The following is a 16,693-nucleotide window of genomic DNA, read 5'->3' on the forward strand; positions in this document are numbered from 1 at the left end:
GTCAATAACATAAAGATAACTAGACAATCCTATATATATAGGACAATATATAAGATATATATCGACAATCATATATATATATTTTTTTTTAGAAATTAAGCATTATATCTCTAAAAGAACCTATGTGTCATAGAAGAACTTAGAATGGAAATTGGGAAATACTTTGAATTGAATGGTAATGAAAATATGACATATCAAAACTTGCGATATGCAGCTAACTCAGTGCTTAGAGGAAAGTTTATAGCATTAAATGCCAGAAAATTAGTATTTAATTTTTCGTGTCAAGAATTTACAAAAAGAATAGTAAATCAAACACAAAGGATATAGAGAGCAGGAAAGAGTGAAAATAAGAACAGAAATCAGTACATAAAATCAACAACAGAAAAGTTATCTTTAGCAAACATTAATAAACTGAGAATCCCTTTGCAAGACTGATCAGAAAAATGAGAGTTAAAGCATATTTCAATATATTGTTACATATTGAATTGGAAGCCCTGGTCAGTGAAGAAAGGAAAAAGAAATAGTTATTTTAGAAAAGATGAAACAGAATTTTCATCATTTGGAAATAATTTAGTGGTCTACATGGAAAACCAGAATTAATTATAATTTATAGATAAGTTATTAGAGTCAATAAATGACCTCAACAAGATGGTTGGAATTAGAATCCATGTATAAAAGTCAATTGTTTTTCTATACACTAGAAACTCACAATGAAAACATAATAAAAATATCAATAACCATAAAACTATGAGGTAACTAGGAATTAATGATACTTATGAAAATGTGAAAAATATAATTGATGATTATTAAAGACTATTTACAGTTACAGATACCATGTGATTCAGTGATCTTGCTCCTTGCTATTTACCCAAGTGAGTTGAAAACTAATGTCTGCACAAAAAACCTGAGCATGGATATTTACAGGGGCTTTATTCATAATTGCCAAAAATTGGATTAACCAAGATGTCCTTCAGCAGGTGACTGGATAAACAAACCATGGGACATCTATACAATGGAATATTATTCAGCAGTAAAAATGAATGAGTATCTATCAAGCCATGAAAAGACATAGAGGAAACTTAAATGCATATTACTAAGGGAAAGAAGCAAGTCTGAAAAGGTTAAGTAATATTTGTTTATATGACATTCTGGAAAAGGCAAAACTGTAGAGACAGTGAAAGGATCAGTAGTTGCCGGAGGTTCAGGAGGAGGGGAGGGAGGAATGACTAGATGGAGCACAGGCGATTTTTAGGGCAGTGAGACTATTCGATATGATACTGTAAAGGTGGATACATGGCATTACACATTGGTCCAAACTGAGAATATACGGTGTGTAGGTCTGTGCCCAGGATCTGAACCTGCGAACCCTGGGCTGCTGAAGCAGAACATGAGAATTTAACCACTACGCCACCAGTCTGGTCCCAACCTTGAGGATTTTTTTTTTTTTTTTAACTTTTTTTTTTTTTTAAAGATTTTATTTTTTCCTTTTTCTCCCCAAAGTCCCCCGGTACATAGTTGTATATTCTTAGTTGTGGGTCCTTCTAGTTGTGGCATGTGGGACGCTGCCTCAGCGTGGCTTGATGAGCAGTGCTTTGTCCGCGCCCAGGATTCGAACCGACGAAACACTGGGCCACCTGTAGCGGAGCGTGCGTACTTAACCACTCGGCCACGGGGCCAGCCCCCCAACCTTGAGGATTTTTAAACCAATACCCACCACATACATGCTACGTACAAAACACAACATGTAAAAAAAAGTATTGATAAATTCAACTCAATAAATTTTTATAAATGAAAAGCTTATCATATAAAGTAAAAAGAAAGATATTAGGTGAAGAGATTTGCAACAGAAATTACTAAAAAGGCCTTATTACTAGAATTTTTAAAGTGCTGTTTTAAATAAATGAGAAAAAACCCCAAAGCTATCATTCTAATAGTATAATGTGTCCCCTTTCACAATTTCAGATTGGTGAATATTAAAAAATCTTGTCATACTAGGTGCCGGCAAAGATGTTGCACAATAGGAACTCATTGGCTGATATTGGATGTATTAATTAATATACCTACTTTAGAGAACAATTTGGCAAATGCCTACCTAGTCAAGTTTAGGATACATACAACTCTGAGATGTGGCGTTTCTCGATGGGACACTATTGGTCATTTGGGCAAGACAAATCTCTCTTCTGGGGTTTCATATCCCTGATTCACACCCACCACACATGAGTTACGTCCCCTATATGGTCATTAAAATTACCAAAACTTCTTCAAATATTTCACATCACTTCTAGTGGGACAGTCCCTGGCTGATTGAAAAACTCCAGGAGAAACTGACATATGCACCAGAAGACAAGGCTAAGAATCTTCTTTAAAACTCTGTTTATCTCTTTTTGTAATAGTAAAATAGGGTAAGCATCTTAAGTATCCATATGCAGGGAAATTAAGTAATGAATTATAGCACTTTCTGACAATGGAATATTATACAACTGTTAAAATAACTTTAATAAAGCTACATTTATTATTGTGGATAAAATTCTTGAAGGAAATGTTGATTGAAAAGCATGGGGTAATATAGCACTTAGATAAAGCTTATAATAAGTAAAGTTTATAATTATGAAAAATAGCACTGTGTTTTTATATTGCTATATAACATCTAACAAAATACATGGATATAATAAATGCTATTTTAGAATAGTTCTTGCTTCTGGCAGGACATGATGGGGAAGTCATCTGAAAGAAGGAAGTGTAATTGTAGTTAAGTTTTTGTTTCATACGGTATGTCACCAGTACCTGTGTGTTACATAATTTTCTATACATATTCGTATGGCTAAAAATTTGTTTTAAAAGTACCTGAAGAAAATTAAGTGTAAAACAAAAGCAACAAGAGTGGATGTGGAATACATAACCAAGGCTGAGAAGGTTTGAGAGGAGCTAATAGGAGTCCAGAGAGCGGAAAATGAGTATGAACTGAGGTATATGGAAAATGTCGGGGTGAAATCAATAATCAATCAATAAAAAAAAATCAGTCCGTAAAGTGAATGATTTAGGGGCTGGCCTGGTGGGGTAGAGGTTAAGTTCACATTGCCCGCTTCAGTGGCTTAGGGTTTGCGGGTTTGGATCCTGGGCATGGGCGTACACACTGCTCATCAAGCCATGTTGTGGCGGTGTCCCACATATAAAATAGTGGAAGAGTGGCATAGATATTAGCTCAGTGACAATCTTCCTCAAGCAAAAAGAGGAATATTGGCAACGGATGTTGGCTCAGGGCCAATCTTCCTCACCACCCACCCCGCCCCAAAAGTAAACAATTTATATCAAGAAAAATCAGAAAAGATTAGAAAAGACTTCATTTAGAGTAGGAGATATAATGTTGAAACCCACTTATTTAGTATTTGTTTAATGTTTGGAAAGCCCTTTAATGGATATAATCTCACTGGATCGTAGGAAAGAATATGGCGATAAAATAGGAGACATAAAATGAGAAAGGAAGCCTATGGTGCTTGACACTGTGGTGAGCTACTTCTTAGCTTTATAAGTTGACTTAACTTTCTGTAGGTGCAATTAAAGTAAAAACTGGGGTGCTGAAGAAATTTGCTTTATGATCTCTGAGAGTCAGGGTTCATACTCTTGTGCTGGCTATAGGGAGTTAGAAAGCTGCCAGAAATGATGAGTACCTGGTCCTCATTGTATCCTCTTCCCCTCGCACTCCCCCATTTTTCATGGATAAATTCCAAAATTATGGAATGGTTCTTTCAGCCATCCATCCCTGCCAGAATTATAGACGGAGATAGTTTGACTAAAGAGAGATGGTAGAGATCCTTGGGAAGGATAAATGCCCACACGGTGTCTGTGTTCCCTGGTAACACTGAGATGTCCTGTAGGGTGTCCAATACCAGGCTGGCTTGGCTTTTGCTGCCAGGGCATCACCTTCCCCCAGAAAGTTGGGTTATTCCTTCTAGACTGTTGGGTTTCTGGTACTTCTTAAGTGTTTCTAGATGGGCAGATGCTGCTCGCAGTTAAGCATGGCCCAAAGAATGCCACAGATTTGATTGACTGTTTCTCATCTCATTTTCTTTCTCCTCTGTTTCAGACCCATCAATTTATTCTTCAAGTTGAGCTGCCTGTCTTGTCTTGCTTGTATTTTAAAAATTTTATTGCTATAATGAGATTTTTCTTTTTCTTTTTTTTTTTTATAAAAAAATCTTGTTTGTTTTCTTTCAGTTACTCTTGATAAGGAATTAATCAGAATAACTTAGAATATTTTTTTCCAAATCTGTCCATTTTGACAACTTACGCTACAGCATCGAAATGCTAATTAACATTTCCAGGTCGGAGTCCCTAAGACCACCCCTAGGTTTGGTGACTGTCTGGGAGGATCCACAGGACTCAGTATTTTGTCATACTCGTAGCTATAATTACTACAGGAAAGAATACAAAATAAAATCAGCCAAGAGAAAAGTGCATAGGGGCAGTCTGGAGGAAAGCAGGCTGAAGCGTCTAGAGTTTTCTTCCAGTAGAGTCGCATAGGACATGCTTGATTCCTCAAGCAAGGAGTTGTGACAACACTTGGGAAATGTTGTCTCCCAGGGAAACTAACTAGGGAGATTTTTGTATTGGGTTTTGACTGGGAGCTGGTCACATGGGTGCTCTCTGCCTAGCTTGTATTAAAATTCCAGAATCTTAGGAGGAAAGCAGGTTTTCAGCATAAACCAAATTGTTTGCATACACAATAAGCCACTGTTGTCAGTTAGGTTGATGGGAAACCTTCCAAAATGCAAGTTTCCAGATACCTTGCAAGCAGGCCTTTTAAAAGATAGCAATGTCAAACCTCCTGATGATGCTTTTCTGCACAATATCTTTATTTTCTTGTAGAATGGAATATTAACTCAGTCAGGGTTCATTTAAAAATTATGTATACCTCTTGTAAGACCCATTGTGGCCATTTTAGGGCAAGACAGTAATGTGGACATCCTGTGAGAGATGGATTGAAGAAAAAGTACAAGTCTCTGAGTGCTTCAGAAACACTAGCCCCCTCTCCCCTTTCCTCCAGTCCTCTCCAAGCACAGAGTATGAATTAGGAGTGATTGATAAAAAGGTCAGCAATTCTGGGACCTCTGTCTATGGATGAGATTCTTAATAGACTAGTAGTGGGGCAGAGGATGGCATTAACCAAAAGAGACAGGAACCACTTCTCTATTAATACATTTTGTTTCTTTCCAAGAACATATGTAGTGGGATTGAAAAATGCATCCAATCCTTGAGGGTGATCTTAATTTTGGAGGAGGTGTCTGTCCCCATGATATATTTTTTAATAGTGTATTTACCATGTGGAATGATCTCTCCTTTCTCAGTTGGATTGCAAACTTAGTAACAAGTTGAATGATAGATTGGGAAGCTGTATTTTAGAAGGAAAAAAGCCAAATTTATTTTAAAAGCAGAGAAATTGTCCATTCCTTATATGGAACTGATGAGAGATCTTTCCATTAAGGATAGCCTCCTTTAGATAGGGAAATACGTTGTTTCTGCTACAAGCACTATTCAATATTCTCAGGTGTACAGATTCTTATCGCAGTTCTGTCAGAATGCTGAATAATCCTTCTGTAGAATTTCATTTGCCTTTATCTTTCCCCATAAGCTAAGTATGTATCATCAGATTTTCACTTTTACTGATTTTAGTTTAGATTTTTCTTCTTTTGCCCCATTTTTACAGGATGTGATATGAAATTTTCTTCCTACTGATGAGAAATGATGGTTAACTAAAAAGATATCTCAGTAATGACACATTCTGACTAGTTTTAACTACTTGCTGCTGTGTCATTTGAATTGATATGTGCATTGTGAAAACAAACACTTTTCATCACATTTTCACTCAAAGAGAACTTTGAGAAGCACAATTTGAGTCTGTGTCACTGAAGAACTCTAATATGCAGAGTAATAACTTACGTTGTCATCATTCTGGCCTCCTTCCTTCCTTGTGTTTCTTATTCAGATAGTGGTTGTGGTTCAGATTCAATCAGAAACTTTTGGGCTGGCATTTAAAAGGTTTGTTGTCCTTTTTCCATTTGGCCAATTGCTAGCAGCCAGCTGGGGAGGATGTCTGGGTTAAAACCATAATAAATGAAACTTCCATTAAGCTCCTTGGCCTGGGCCGTTTCCTATAAAGACCTTGTCCTGCCTTTAATGGTTTGAAGAAACAGAATGCTTATTTTTGTTCAATAAATGAAAGCTCAGGTTTAGAAGGTAGGGTAGCCTGGGTATCTTGCTTTTTGAAGAGATTCTGCTTCTAGTGCTGAGGATTTGCAGAACGTGGGTTACAATTTAGCTTGTAGCCCTTTGGATGTTTATAACAATAACATATGAACCTATGGTAGAATATGGAGCAAATATGTTTGTTTTTAAATATCCTTTGAGATGAGGAAAACTGACTATATTTTAACACTCAGAGAGTTGGATTTATCTCACCAGCCTTTTCTTGAAAGCTAACTGTTCCTTGGTTTTATTATTTCTTTAAGTTTCCTTTATTTTGAAGAACACACCGTTGATTGGAGGGATGGCATTTTCAAGCATCGCAGAGACCACAGTCCAACAGTGTATTATTAGCTTTACGCACACCGTTAAGAGCTCTTTTTTTTCTGGGCACATATTTTTGTGTTTATATGTTTGTGTATAGTTCTGTATACCTGATTCTGTACGACTTGCACACTTGTGGAAATTATGGTCAGAATGCTTTTGCAAAGGTTTTAAAAGAGCTCCACTCCTGGGTAAAATGGAATAAAACTACTCTAACCTTTTTTTTCCCCATCGAACACAATATGAAACCTGGATAGAATGCCTGGTAAGGCTAGTCGACATCTCTGAAAAGTTGATATCAGCATGTAGATTAGAGAAGAACATCAGAATTGAAATACCACTGAAACGGAGGCAAATTTACCCTTTTTTTCCCCTTTGCTTATCCCCCTGCCTGAATTCAATGCCGCCCCAAATCTAGAAGTCAATATTGGACACTGTCAGAGATCCAAGATACACCATCTAGTTCTGGCTCAAGGAACAGAAGAAGGAAGCCCTAAAGCTCAGAGAAAAGGGAGAAATCCCCTATCTTTTTGTCTCCTTTTTCTCTGTTTTGTTATGCCCAAGCTCCCTGGCAATCTTGTAGCAAAGGCAGTAGCAGCAAAAGCATCTGGCTTTGGGAAACAGCAGGAGCCAAAACATTGAATTAGGGGAAACTTTTTTCTATTTGGTGAATCTGTAGTTCTTTGTGGCAGGGTTAAACCATTACTTTCTTTCTTTCTGTTTCTTTTTTTTTTTAAACTCTCTCAATCCTCTCATTACTCTGGTACCATCATAGAAGTGGATTATTTCTGATTGGAGGACTGAAAAGGGGGTTCCAGTGTACCAGGAAAGATCAGGGTAGACAACTGAGAAGGAGGAGCTTGGGAAATCGCCCCAAAACATTGTGAATTCCTGAACTCATCACAACCTGCACATGCATGAATCTGCCCCTTATTAGCATACCAACAACTTTGAGAATGGAGTTAATGAATAGAAATCCACCCAAGTCCCAGACTGACCTCCACGTGGTGTGCACCCAGGGCAAATCTGAATGGCCCTTTATAGCATTTGAAAACAGAACTTACATTGGAACCATAGCCCACAGACCGTGGGTTGGGATTTATGACTGGAAGCTTACCAATTCAAGTGCCTGGTAAAACGATAATAACATTCTCCATAGATTTAAATAAGGCATAGGATTTTGTAAGAACAAGTTGTTCAGGATACAATTTATGTTGGCATATGAAGAACTACAAAAAATCTCAAATCACATGGAAAAAGACAATCAACAGATGACAATGGAACTATAAAGCAGCTATTATAAAATGACACAAATGAATAATCGTGAATCCTGAAGTGAAAGTTATGATAGAGAGTATCAGTAAAGAAATAGGAGATAGGAAGTAGAATCAAATGGAAATTCTAGAACTGAAAAATACAGTAACCTTTCCACCTCACCCTCCCCCTTCGAGAAAAAAAAAGACAAAAAATATCTCACTCTATTGATTTAATAACAGAATGGAGATAACCGAGGAATCAGTAAACCTGAAAATAAATCAATAGACCTGAAAATAAATCAGTAGACCTGAAAATAAATCAGTAGACCTGAAAATAAATCAGTAGAAGTTATCCAATGTGAACAAAGGAGAGGAAAAAGATTGAAACTATATTGAACAGAGACCCTGGGTCTGTTGGACAATAACAAAAGGCACAATGTTTGTATCACTGGAGTCCAAGAAGGAAAGGAGAAAAAGAATGTGGCTAAAGAAGTATTCCAATAAATAATGGTTGCAAGCTTTCTAAGTTTGGCAAAAGACACAAACCTACAGATTCAAGAAGCTAAGCTACCTCCAAACAAGATAAACCCAAAGAAATATACACACAGGCATATCATAAATGCTGCAAACTAAGGGCAAAGGCAAAATCTTGAAAGCAGTCAGAGGAAAGTGACACCTTATCTATAGGAGAACAGTGATTCAAATGACTAAGATTTCTTATCAGAAACCATGGAGGCCAGAAGGAAATGGCACACTATTTTTAAAGTGCTGAAGACCTTTTGAGATGAGGGAAAACCAAGAGAATCTGGAGTCAGCAGACCTACTATAAAATAACTAGTTAAGGAAATTCCTTAGACAGGTGGAACATGATACCAGAAGGAAATTTAGAATATCAATAATAGAGGAAATGGTAAATATAATAGACTCTTCTTCTCCTCTTGAATTATTTAAAATATGTTTCCTGATTGAAATAAAGTAAAACATTGTCTGATGGGAATTTTCAGTGTATTTAGATGTAGTATATAAGACAACTTATAAAGGGAGAGACTGAAGGGACCTGTATGGTGGTTTGGTAGGCAGAATAATCTCCTCCCTGTTCCCTGCAGATATCTATATCCTCATCCCTAGATCCTGAGAATATGTTACATTAAATGGCGAAAAGGACTTTGCAGATGGGATTAAGACTGTAGACCTTGAGATAGTGAGAATATCCTGTATTATCCTGGTTGGCTAAGCCAAATCACATGAGTCCTTAAAAGTGGAAGAGGAAAGGCAGAAGAATGGATCAGAAGGATGTAGTGTTGAGAAGGACTTTCCTGGCTGCTGTTGGCTTTAAAGATGAAGAAGAGGGCCAAGAAATGTGGGCAGCCTCTAGAAGTTGCAAAAGGCCCTCAGCTGACAGCCAGCAAGAAAATGGGAATCTCTTGGTCTGGAATGACCAAGAAAGATATTATCCTCTAGAACCTCCAGGAAATAGTGCAGCCTTGTCAACACCTTGATTTCAGCCTGATCAGATGTGTCTTGGACTTCTGACCTTCTGAACTGAAAGATAATAAATATATCTTGTTAAGCAACTAGGTTTGTGGGTTTTTGTTAGGGCAGCAATGGAAAACAAATGCATGTGATATGTTTTCCCTATTCCAAATGAAGTGCTAAATTATTAGTTCTAAGTAGAGTGTTAGAGGTTAACTATGCCTGTTGTAACTCCTATAGCAACCACTAAAATCTTATACAAAGAGACATAGTCAAAATCACCATTGATAAATTAACATGAAACACTCAAAAACGTTCAAATAACCCCTAAAAATGCAGGGAAGGGGAAACAGATAAGAAAAAAATAAAATGGCAGACCTAAATACAAACATATCATTTATTACATTAAATGTAAATGGTCTAAACAAACCAACTAAAAGCTAGAGATTGTCAGATTGGATTTAAACAGTGAGAAGGTGTAACAGTTGTAAACATGTATACAAATAACAACAGACTTCAAAATAAAGAAACAAAAACTGACAGAACTGAAAGGAGAACTAGGCAAATTCACAATTATAGTTAAAAAATCCAACACCCCTCTAGCTAATACAAGTAGTAGACAGAAAATCAGCAAGAGTGTAGAACTGAACCATCAACCAACTAGACCTAATAGATATTTATATAAAACGTCATTAAATGCTAGTTGACTCGAAATATTTCTAAAAGATTATAGAAACAATTCTTTTTAGCATATTTACAAGTTAAGCTATAAGATGTGAATTAAATAATGCATTTATGTGTTGCTAATGTGAAATACAAGTTTTTATTTAGAATAACATTTTTAAAAGGAGCAAAAAGTTGTAAAATATTTTAAAATTTAAAGCCAGAATGAACCAATATGAAATAAGTGAAATGATAATAATTTAACAACTAGCTAACGTTGTATTAAAATTTTATGCTGTGCTGAATGCTATTCTAAGAACTTCAGATGGACTAATTCATTCAATCCTCACAAGAGCCCTGTGAGGTAGTTATGTTAAATTCATCTGTAAAATGGAAGTAATAATGAAATTCAGAGCTCTTAAGAAACTTGACTAAGATATCAAAATTGGGGATTATGACAACCATATCAATAATAAAAAGTAGCTTTTCTTGACTGAATACTTCCTCTGTATCAATACTGTGCCTTACACTTTATCTCATTTTGTCTGTAAACTGGGTAATATAGTCCGTATTGGATAGGTAAGAAAATTGAGGCATAGTGTGATGGGTTGCCCCTGATCGTACATCTAAGTAGGACATAGCAAATCAGAATTCCAAACCATGGAGACTGTCAGGAGAACTCAGGGACTTCATCTCTGTATTGCCTACTAAAGATACTTGAATTCATCATAGGAACTGAGAATAGTTCATCCTCAGATGCTGGTGGTCATCAGGCAAGGGTTGTGGAGTCACATAGTCCTGACCTTCAAAAGGCATTGACTTCCCAAAGACTGTCCTGTCCTGGAGTAAGATAGGGCTGGGTACAAATGCTTGGAGTCCTTGATTTTAGAAAACATGTTTGTTGTGGCTCATGGCCTCTTTTTTCCTCAGCAAATGTGGCAAAGTAAGTACAGGCCAGGTCAGAGTGACCTGACAGCACTGTTCTTTGTCGTATTGGAAGGATTCATTATGAGGCACTTGACTCAGGGTTATTTCTCCAGATTTGATTTTGATTTTTCCCTAGAGAGTACAACCTTTGTGTCTCAAATTACCTCTTTCTCTGCACTGCATTTATCATTACTCTGTTATTACATTTTTATTTGTGAGATATTCCTGTCAGTCACCCCCAGCAGTTTGTGGGAGATGCTTCGTCTCAATCTTACAGTCTCAAGTGGAAGCGTGGAAGCTTGCTTTTCCTACGTTTTGCTTTACCAGATGTTTTGTCAGTTCTTCTGACCTGGTACATTGGGATATGGGCAGACCTCTCACTTTTATAAATGATTTTCTCTCTAGGTACCTTTATTTTAATATAAATTTTAAGGATATTAGACGGAATTCTAGTTGATGTAAGCCTGTGTTTGTCCTTCAAAATGCACCCTTAACTCTGGAAAGGAAGATGGTAAGTTTAAAGCAAGCATTGGCAAACTTCTGTCTGTTGCCCATTTTTGTAAATAAAGTCTTATTGGAATATGGTCACACTCTTTTATTTGGGTGTTGTCTGTGTCTCCTTTGGTGCCACAACAGCAGAGTTGAGTAATCATGATACACCATCCAGTTCACAAAGTCTAAAATATTTGCTAATTGGCCTCATACAGAAACTGCCTACCCTTGGCTTAGAGACATACAAAAGCACCCCCTTGATCATACTGCTGAAAGATGCTATTATTGTTCTAATAAATGTCTCCAGCTCTGGTTTCTCTGGAGAGGAAATAAGAAAATAGTCTTTTTTTTTCTTTTTATAAATTTTTGCCCACACTTTATTGAGGTATAATTGAAAAATAAAAATTATATGCATTTAAGGTGTACAACATGATGATTTAATATACGTATACATTGTAAAATGATTACCTCCACAAGCTAATTAACACATCCATCACCTCACATAGTTGTTATGTTTTTATGTGTGTGGTAAGAACACATAAGATCTATAATTTCAAATACACATGGTTGTTATAAAACAGACAAGACGTAACGTGTTAATGAGGATGTGGATTATAGGTAACCCTTGTACACTGCTGGTGGGAATGTAAATTGCTATAGTCATTATGGAAGTCAGTTTGGAGTTTCCTCAAAAACTTAAAGCTAGAACTGCCATGTGAGAACCAGCAATCTCATGTCTGGATACATCCAGAGGATGTGAGATCCACATTTTGAAGAGATTTCTTCACTCCCTTGTTCATTGCAACATTCTTCACTGTCGCCAAGATATAGAAACAACCTAAGTGACTGTTGAGGGGTGAATGGCTAAAGAAAATGTGGTACATATATAATGGAATATTATGTAGCCATCAGAAGAAGGAAATCCTGCCATTTGCAACAACATAGACGAAGCTTGAGGACATTATGCTGAGTGAAATAAGCCAGGCACAGAAAGCGGTCTTCCTGTGAAGCATTTTTTTGTGTCAACCTCATATTTTCGTTCATTGCTTTAACTTTTCTATAACTACTGTGATAAAAATCTTAAAAATTCAGTTCCTTGAAGATGATTTCCCCAACATTTGTAGACATTACCAATCCACTGTTTCAATCTTGTTCACTGTGAAGTGCCCTACCACCAGAGAAGTTTCATGTTCTCTCTCCCTTTTTTCTGTTTTCTAGGAGTCACTGCAGTTGTCTTTAGTACAGACACACTCTTTTCGGGAGTGACTTCTTGGTTCCTTCATGCGGCCATGGATCTGGACAAACCGTCTGTCTGGGGCTCATTAAAACAGCGGACCAGGCCTTTGCTAATCAACTTGAGCAAGAAGAAGGTGAAAAAGAACGCAAACAAACCCCTCGACGTAAGGGCAAGGCATGACCTGGATCGCCGCCTCAGCATCTCCGTCCCTGACCTCTTGGAGGCTGAGGCCTTGGCCCCGGAGGGTCGGCCGTACTCCGGGCCCCAGTCGTCCTATACCTCAGTGCCCAGCAGCCTGTCAACTGCAGGCATCTGTCCCAAGACTAGCGGTGGCTCCTTGAAACAGTCTGAAGAGGAATTGGATTGGAGCCAGGAAGAAGCAGGCCACCTCCACGTGGTGGAAACGGATTCCGAGGAGACCTACGCCTCTCCCGCCGAGGACAGGAGCGCTTCCAGCAATGGCATCTTTGATCTGCTCCAGAAAACTCCCCTCGGGGAGGATGCCCTGGAAGAGCCAGAGGTGAGACCGGGGCTGGGCGCCTTCCTGGGGGTTTTTTTGGTCTTTTTTTCTTCTTTTTAAGTGCATTCAGTGCCCTTGGAAAATTTGGTTAGGAGTTATTTTTGTGGTTAGCTTGGATGGAGAGAATGTCATTTATAAGAATTTAAATTAAGGCAATATTGATTGTACCCACTGTTCCCATTAGATTTAGGGTTGACCTCTATACAAATAACTTTCTCGGACATTTGAAGTCATTAAAAGCCCTATTGGATGAGTTTTCCTTTTTCCATCTCCTGGCAAAGAAATTAAAAGCGTAACTTTGCATCTTTTTGCTTAAGTGTGTGTCTCTCTCTCTTTCTGTATTTTTCTCTCTACACCATTGCCTAGTCCTACCATAGACAAAAATGCATACTAATATTCCTAAGAAATGGATGAATGGATTTCTCCCTTTGACTGCCAGAGCATTTGAATTTCCTCCTATTTCACGTGTGTGCATGTGTGCACTTGTATACATATACACACTTGTGCACACTTATCTGCGGGAACTTCATTTGCATTCTCTTAAAAAAAAGGGTCAAAAACTAAAGGAAACAAATTCCTATCAATTCAGTGACTTTTACAAAACTTTGGTATTTCAATAAGATCAGACAGGCAAACATAATTATGAGACAAAGCTTATATTTCTAGGAAGAGTTTCATTTAAATTCAATCACCAGATTGTTAAATCATGATTTGGATGATCAATTTAATCAGATTCTTTTTAAATTCTTCCATTAATAACACTGAAGTAGGTCACAATATTGTGGTAAGGGGTTAATTTTTCTATATTCCAGGTTAGTGTTATAATTGCATAGAAAACCAGTTATTCAACTGGGATTTTTGATTTTACTTTTAGAATCAAAGCCTATTAATTATGCCATATATTTCAGTTTCGTTGGGGAATGGTATGGTACATGTTCAGGGGATGCTGTGGTCAGATTCTTTAAATGACTTTACTATTTTTTTTCATTACCATTAACATTTATGAAATCCTCATTGTAACAACTTTATGATTTTTACTGTTATTTATAAATTTGAAATATGTTTTCACTAATAAAAATATAAGTTAAGTAAATTATTCAACTAGTTCAGCTTGAAGGAGGTAACACGTTGAATTATATACTGAAGTTATCTTTATTTTCTTGTCACTTATTTACTGCCCAGAAGAAAACGGGTGGGCTTTTTGGCTTTGATATGCTAACAATTTCAAATTAGAAGAATTTTTTTTAAGTTAGTGCTGTTTAACTATTTTAGCATTTCAGCAGACTTTGATGAATATAGAAATTTGAATGCCTTCTCTAACTCAGGCACCGTAAATGTTACTATTGGTATTAGAGATGGATAAGACAGTTAACCAGCCCTAAGTTAGAATTTATTGGGGGGCACCTTGCAGAGCACTAAGTATAGCACAAGAGGCAGACAGGTAACAGGATGGTCTGTGCAAAACATCCAAGCCTTATCTCCTGGTTGGAGGAGACCAGTGTGTGGGGACCAGGGGCATGTCATGTATGAGACAATCCCCAAGCTAGCACAGAGGATAAGTAGGATTTGACAGGTGAGGAAATATGGTGAACATGAGTCTGTGTGTGGATGGGGGCAGTCGGAGGTGGTGAGCATTTTGCTCTGCATGGAACAGAGGCTTGGGGAGCTTCCTGGCGTGACATATGTGGGCTGTGCTGAGGGGCTGGTGAGTGACAGTGGATGGATGGTTGACAGATGGAGGGTTGGGAGTGGTTATTTTCTCTTCTCTGGGCTAAGTGCAGAAAAGCCTGGAATACACAGACCTTTAAGAATAGGTTATTCCGGGTAATTTGATTTTCTCTTTTAACTCAGCCATTTTTTTAAAAAAAATCTTCGTTCTTGAAAAAGAACCTTCTGCTTCTCTTTCCCTGCCCTAGGAAGTACAAGATAGAGACTGAGACTGATTCTTTCACTGCCACCTGAGTACCACTTATCTGCTTGGTGGTCTGTTTGCAGAGAATGGAGGGTCTGGGCTGCAGCTAATCAGGCCTGTAGGAGCATTTGTGGTCAAGTGCATTGTTCTACCTAACCCTGCCTCCTTCTCCTCCTCCTCCGACTCCAAGTTGTCTTGAGTGGCAGGGTCTGTATTGGGTGGGCCCCTCCCATTCCCTGAGGATCTAGTTTATCACATGGTACAGAAATTAGCACTCCCTTGCTGTCTTCCCTACTAGGCTATGTTAATTTGGGGGCTGGGCCTGGCTGGGGGCATCCTGTCTAATTTGTCTTTGTTTTCTCAGGGCCTAGCTCGATGCCTGACAGATAGTATGTGCTCAGTCAATATTTATTTAATACAGAAATCACTGAGAGCAGTGTATGCTTTCAGGTTAATGGAGTTTTTGTTAATGTCTTTATTGTGAGTTCTCTTCTTTAGTTTATGATTAAATTAAAGGCAGCATTTGTTTTTTTGGGAAAAAACCCCATCATACTATAAATCTCTTTTTATGTGATATTAATAGAAAATAGATTTAGGCAGGTGTAGGCTTTTCAGCTCAAGTCTAATACGAATTTTACATCTGAATTTATTGTCTCTGTCTTTTTTAAAATGAAGATGGGAGTCCTGGCTGAATTCACTACATCTGTGAGTTTTGGAGTTGGTTAGTCGTATCTCAGGTCTGGTCCATTTGTTTCTTCCTAATAAACTGTGAAATGCCTTCTCTCGCTTTCATGGCATAGGGGAAGAAATGAGGAGGAAGGAAGGGGTTGACATGTGACAAGCCCAGCATACAACAAGGACAGTCAGGTGTTTGCGCAGTATCCTTGGTGTAAGTTACTTTGTTTGTAGCTCTCCGTCTGGTCTGAGGCCCCACTGGGGTTCACCTGTTTTATGCCCAGTGCTGACTTGGTTCCAGGCTGAGCTGCAGCAGTGGGATAGGAGCCCTAATCTCTAACTTGTCTAAATATTCTACAGTCACTTTCCAATCCTGCCAGTGTGAGCAAAGGAAGTAAAGTGTTGGCTTATAGTTATGAGGAAATAGACTGATGAGGCAAAGAAGAAAGTTGAGGATAAGGAAAGAGGAAGAAAGAATCAGAGAATGTGGAGGCCAGGTGGAGGCTAGAATAGTCTCAATGCAGGTGCTCAAGCAGGCTATGAAACCAAAATGGGAGGAAGTAGGTTTAGAATAAAGGAGACGGTGGTGGAAGAGGGTTCTCCAGACTCTCTCTCTTAAGCCCCGGATTCATATCGCACCCACAGAAACTCGGTCTCAACTTTCTTGGCAGAATTCCCTGTCTCTCTGAAGTGCCCTCACATATCCAGACCATCATTTCTCGGCAACATTGCCATTATTCACCTAGTTGCTCAAGCGAAAAACCTGTGAAGAATGTTAGACTGTTTTACTCTCCTTGCTTTTCACATTCTATGAAGTCTTCATTTATCCATTTCCCATCGCTCTCCTCCTCCCTTACATACCTCATTCTTCTCTCACTGAAATCCTCTCACCCTTCAAGGCCCAGCTAAAATATTCCTTCTTTGTGGTGCTTTTCTCAGCTCTACAATTAATATGCTCACCCTGCCTTCGTTTG

At 38.0% G+C, this 16,693-nt stretch overlaps 1 protein-coding gene across 7 annotated transcripts in view; it reads left to right on the plus strand.

Annotated features, from left to right (window-relative positions):
• The window catches only part of MCTP2 (multiple C2 and transmembrane domain containing 2), a 222,974-nt gene that overhangs the window by 33,350 nt on the left and 172,931 nt on the right, over window positions 1-16,693 (plus strand). For 6 of the 7 annotated variants that reach the window (XM_008535761.2, XM_070618934.1, XM_008535767.2 and 3 more), the window contains exon 2: window positions 12,594-13,132. In XM_008535761.2, the coding sequence (XP_008533983.1) occupies window positions 12,665-13,132 (468 nt within the window). In that variant the 5' untranslated portion in view covers window positions 12,594-12,664. Of the gene's footprint in view, window positions 1-11,287; window positions 11,395-12,593; window positions 13,133-16,693 lie in introns of those variants that run through there. The other variant, XM_008535764.2, reaches the window with a different exon arrangement.

This window comes from Equus przewalskii, chromosome 1 (assembly GCF_037783145.1).
Source record: "Equus przewalskii isolate Varuska chromosome 1, EquPr2, whole genome shotgun sequence".
Taxonomy (NCBI): Eukaryota; Metazoa; Chordata; class Mammalia; order Perissodactyla; family Equidae; genus Equus; species Equus przewalskii.